This window comes from Epinephelus moara, chromosome 24 (assembly GCF_006386435.1).
Source record: "Epinephelus moara isolate mb chromosome 24, YSFRI_EMoa_1.0, whole genome shotgun sequence".
NCBI classification, from domain to species: Eukaryota; Metazoa; Chordata; class Actinopteri; order Perciformes; family Serranidae; genus Epinephelus; species Epinephelus moara.
Window position 1 is genome coordinate 46,352,014 of NC_065529.1, and position 6,000 is coordinate 46,358,013.

Here is a 6,000-nt window from a genome sequence, read left to right on the forward strand (position 1 = left end):
GTGTTAGGTGAGATAGCAGTAGATGCACGCTTTCTTTTGTGTGGTGATCAAATTGGATAGTCTAGGTCCGTAGAGAGAAAATAGCCATCTCATTCTATCTCCAACACTCAGCAACTCATACTAAAACAATCTAAATACATAAAAAGCACTACGGGTAAGAGGAAAAATATGTATTTCTCGATATGGGTGAACTGTCCCTTTAAATAGAAAGCTCCTCACAGGAAGCAGTGCTCTGAGTGTAAACAGTAATCTACCAGGAGTGGGCTCGTACACATGTGGAGCATCACAGATTGATGGTATACATCAACATGCATCAGAACATGTTAGGGTGGATTTGTCCTTCCACTGAACACTCACAAACACACACACACACACACACACACACACACACACACACAGTTGTAGTGTACCTGGCACTCTGCCACCAAAGCACTCTGAGCTGATTTCTTTGCATACACACACAAAATAAGGACATCGGGGGTCAAACTCTGAAACCAGCGGTCTGAGTTTAATTTCAGGGAGCCAGTTTGAGAGTTGGGAGATTACCTAAGTCGAAATAGGAGCGATCACTTCCTGTTTTCTTTCCTCTTTATCCCTCCAGACTGTTTTTGTCTCTTCGTTCTGTGTCTCCTCTCCTGCAGTCTTTCATCATCTTCCAGTCTCTGACTCACTGTCTAATTGAAGTACAATGAGAACTGCCTGCTCAGGTTTAACCATCTGTCTCTTTGTCTGCCTCCTTCACTCTCTCTGCAGCCTAAACTACAGCGGCATGTGTCTGGCGTCGGACGCACAGTTCAGCGACTTCCTGGATGGGATGGGACCTGCCCAGTTTGTTGGGAGACAGACGCTGGCGACAACATCCATGGGTGAGAGAGGACGTATTTGGGTCACAGCCATTTTGCAAAGCTTTTTCCTGCTATGAGCCACCGCAGCCTCTCAGCAGTTTATATATGTTAATGAAGATGGCTAAGGCAAGACTATAAACTTAAAAGTTCTGTATGTAACCTTCAGACAGTCCATGCTGTTATTGATTCCTCTCTCTGAGGCCGTTAAATAAGCTGCAGTCAGCATCCTGTTGCTTGCAAGAGAGCAACTGTGCATCGGTCAAAATAGTGAATGAACAGCTTATATATGTATCAATTAATTCAAATATTTAATTGTGATTAATCGTATGACTGTCTATAGTTAACTTGTGATTAATCGCAAATTAATCACACATTTTTATCTGTTCTAAATGTACCTGTAAGTTTTTAATACTCTTATCAACATGGGAGTGAACAAATATGCTTGCTTTATGCAAATGTGTGTTTATGATTATTCCAACAATCCAAAATAATGACAAATACTGTCCAGAATATTCTCCAGAATAACCTCATAGGGACTGCTGAAAGTATACCATGGCAAACTCAAGTCCAACAAGCAACAACAGATGGACATATTGACCTGAATGTAACATTACTGATTACTGGCTTTCCAATAGAAGTTTGTTTTTAGGAGAGACTTAAATGTAGCCAGTGACTCAGACTGCCTTATAACCTCAAGCAGGTCATTCCAGATCCTTGAGGCCCTGGTTGAAAAAGCTCTGTCCCCTTTGGTCTTTAGTCTGGACTCTGGAACAAGCAGAAGACCTCTGCCCGAGGATCTCAAACTACACAAAGGTTCATAAGGGACTAAAGGCCTTTGCACACTGAGTCCAATTTTATTGTCCAAAATTGTTGCACGTCTAAAAATAAATACGACCTCACATTGTGTCAGTCATGTCTGCACTCAGTTCCATTCAATTAAATTCCTTCTATTGTCATTGTAAATGAACCCCGCACCTGTAAAAAACAGACTCAGTGCGCAAAGGCCTTAACCTGTGTAACAGCAGCAACAGAAAGTTTTCTGACAGCAGTGCTGGATCAGACAGACCCCGCGATGCTTGGGCACTCAGCCTTGCATTGGCTTAAGTTGAGTTGCTACAGGGCGCTAAAGTGGAGGTCCATCTCCACTGGGCTGCGGCTGCAAAATGTAATGTAATGTGCTAACGTTAGCTAGCGCTGCACACTGTTAGCGATGTAATGTAGCTGAAGAGAAACAAGGCACTCAGGAGCACACATGACATGCCACATCCAGAGGATTTTCCCAGAAAATTCCAGCCAATTCCTTTATAGAGAAGTCGTTGCACAGGCTGCCTGTAGGCTGAAGTCAGAGAAGGTTTCAGTTTTTAAGTTATGTTACAACCTGTTCACCCATTGGCAATAAAAAACGATTAATATGTGTAAAAAGTTACATAAGTAGCTTTAATCTGTTCCTCTTTGCTTTCTTATCTTCAAGTTGAGACTGAAAATTATTCATACTTGAGGGTCACAGCAATCACCCCTATTTTGTAAAAAGCCCCTGAAACTCTCTCCATAAAAAATGGGTCTAAAAATTGAAAAGAAAAAACTTTTTTCCTCATAAAACTGAACCAAGTGACTGCTGAAAACATTTCACATTGGCAAAAAAAGTGCCTCATGAATCAGAGCTGTGTTCTCCTGCAGGTTTTTTTCCCATCGTCCTCTGCACTTATCCAGGCTGTATATATTGGATATATTGTATGCAGCCTGTCCTCCGCAGCAGTGATCTACTGTAAGTGGGTCAGTTTCCTCGCTGGCAGCCAGACAGTGTCCTTGGCCCGACAACAGTGACACTGACTGGACCAGCTCCACTCCAAACCTGCTGTCCAGTCCAACATTATATAATGTCAGAGAACTCAGAATAAATAACTTGGCCGTCATCCGTGTTGTGTCACTTTCAAAGGAATGCATTTGTGATTTTGGGGATATGTAGCTGAAAACACTTCTCCAGTGTGACTTCCAGAGAGTGAAAAGTTCCACTTTCTTTACCTGCTGCCTGCTCACTTTGTGGTTTGGTGCCGATAGTGAGTTTATCAGAGCTGATTTGCTAAAAACACTGGTCTGCTGCAGCTAGAAGCAAGTTTGAATCTGGCGGTAAAGAAGCCATAAAACAAAAACAGTGAGCTAAAACATGCTAAAAGGCTAACAGCTGTTCAATTCTAAGATCGTAATATGTAGCTTAGATTAACGAGGCTGACGGTGAGAAACACAATACTTGTGCAGCAGACCCTACACCATAGCCTAAGTTATGTCAGCCTACACATGTGGCTTACACCGCTGCGAGCATTTAAACCTGTATGTCTGTGTCACTCTGCAGTTACACCTCCAAAACACTAGTTGGCGGCGGGGTTTCAGACAATTTCAAACACAAGTACACAAATCAGCTTCACTATAACTCGCAGCATTCACAGACAAACACTTGTCTTTATCTGGACACATTTTCCCCACAAATACAACATGCTAACATTATTACCGCCAGTCTATGGCATTTTTCATTGTATAAATTAGCCTAGGGGCTAGTGGACTTCTCCTCTACTCATATAAAGCCAGGGACAACAGCAATATTTAACAAAGATAATGTTACATAATTCAACTCTATTACAACTCACAAGGTTCACTGACAAAACAACTGTCTTACACTAAACACGTTTTCCAAACAAATACAACAAGCTAACGTTATTAGCACAAGCCTATGGCATTTTTCATTGTATAAATTAGCCTAGCGACTAGCAGGGATTTCCTCTGCTCATATGAAGCCAGGATAAATCACACACAAGACTTAAAATGCTATTTTTGTGGAGGCTTTATTGTCTTCACAATTTATTGTTTCTTATCTGTGAAATTAAAGTAAATAAAAGCTTTGTTTCCACTGGTTTCAGCTTACAGAAATAGACAGGAGGTCTGTGTCACCACAACGTGTAGTTACATTTCTGGGGAGGTGCATGTTAGCAGTTGAAAAACAAAGAAACCTACTCTTTACTATTTTTCTATGCACTTTTAAAAAGTCTCTACAGTCTGCGAAAAACAATTTACAAGACCTGACTTGTGTTAAATGCACTGATGAGTCCAAACATCGTCACACTTTATATAAACGGTAAAGAGTTTAGTTCAGAACACGAGTCAGAGCTCTTTATAGCAAGTTGTCCTGGATGCACCGTGAGTAAGCAGGCAAGGTGTGCACTTGCTGCTTCTTTTGTCACCAGAGCAGAGAGGCATGCTCCCTCTGTCGCCTCTCTAAGTGCAGATGTAGGATGTACTGTCTGTTTGAACAAAAATGTACAGCAAACAAGCCAGCAAGAGGCAGAAAACCGTGCACTCGTTCTTTATATCAAACCATGTAAGCTGAGTTACGTAGTTCTTGATAACAGTTCGCTGACGTTAAAAGATGACCTCTTTTCCTCGTCATCAGGTGTTTTTGGTTATTTGGTTTGGTTCCTTAGCTGCGATGGAGGGGCGCAGTTGAATAGGAGAGAATATTTCAATAAATCATTCAAAAAAATTGGATTACTCCACAACAATCTGTCCCCACACTTCTACCATCTGTTTATGAGGAGGTGCGCATTCACGACATACACTCATGAGCATAACTGACACCCCTAAAGTTACCACATTGGCCTACCTGTTCTGCTCCATGTATGCGCAAGTTTCACACCACAGAGCTTCATGTCCAGCTGTTGGGAATCGGCTGATAAAAAGATAACAAGTTTAGAGATATTAGACGTCTGAATATTATAGCCCACAGCAGGTGATATTTCTCTGTCAGGTCCAACAGAGGATGATACTGGACTGTGACCTGCATGAAGACCCTGAGGCAGCTTTTTCCTATTTACTACTCAGCTGTGTGAGCGGCACTGCCGAAATATGCCAATAAAAATCATGCCATCTAAAAATTAACCTCTCGATAGATTTGCAAGTCATGATGGTGATAACACAGTGAACAAAATATTAACTTATAGCGCTAAGTTTGTCTTTGTTGTACATTTTATTTTTGTGAAGCTCAGTGTAATATTTAAACTCCAAATTCACTCAGAATAAGGCATTATGATGATAAAGTAAAACAGGTGTTTGATGTCACAAATACTGATCATTTCAAGATACAGTCACCACAGCAGGCTCAGTAAATACTTCTGTCAAACAAATACAGTTATAACTCACCTATGAAGCGTTATCATAAGCCACAGATCCATATTATCCAGACCAAGCTTCATTTTACACAGCTTAGTTTTCCTCTCTCACACTGCTAATAGTCCTGACGATCTAAATCCAGCGAAATATTTAGTCCAAACACGTTATTACATCCATAGATATCCACAAAGTGCCGTTGCATTGTTTCAAACATTCCTATTACTCCACATATGATCCATAATTTCTCCTGTTATACATGTAAACAAACATCTGATGTATCTTAAAATGGAGGCGAGCTCCTGGCCTTTCCATTGACACCTCATTTGAGCCAATAGGAGCTTCCATTGCTATTGCTGCGGCCTTGTTAGCCAACCAGAGCCTGAGCTGAAGGGACACATTTCCTGTAGTTTAGAGGTATTTAAAGAGCCAGCGATCGGCCCACCTCACCTGAGACTTATGGGTCTTGTAGTCAACGACACTCTGAAGCTCCACAGCAGTTTTTAACCCCTTAGTGTCATCACAGACTGTTATAAATGTACAGAAATGATAAACAAACAGCTCCTATGCTGCCTTAAAAAACAGTCTTTCTCATCAATTTAGATTTTCTAGAAGTGTTTTTAATACAGTAAGCTCCTAAATAGACTTTTCTGTCTGTGTTGATTAGTTTTTCAGTCACTTTTTACCCTCTTTTTTGAAAAGCACCTTGAAAAAACCTTAGAAAAACGTGTAAAATGTTTTGTATGTATTTTTTGTGATATTGTTATCTACTTTGAATTTGGGCCACGTGAGGCTTCATGATATGGTCACATTGGCCTCTAGTTTTGCAGACCGGCGAGGCGGAGGCGCAGCGCACCTGCGCTTCGCCAACTGGGTGTGGCCAGGGGGATTTTGCAAGTTTGGCACACCGTGCTCGCTGGCGCAGCTACTCCTCTTTCCCACCTCCGTCCCTCCTACCTGCGCAAGTCAGAAAGAGGGAGGAGAGAAGGCGTGGAGTGGG

The 6,000-nt window shown here is 41.5% G+C and overlaps 1 protein-coding gene across 1 annotated transcript in view; it reads left to right on the forward strand.

Moving 5' to 3' along the window:
* rims4 (regulating synaptic membrane exocytosis 4) overlaps positions 1–6,000 on the forward strand; it is an 82,491-nt gene that overhangs the window by 51,200 nt on the left and 25,291 nt on the right. The window contains exon 3 of the mRNA XM_050039452.1: positions 754–866. Within this exon, the coding sequence (XP_049895409.1) occupies positions 754–866 (113 nt within the window). The remainder of the gene's footprint in view (positions 1–753; positions 867–6,000) is intronic.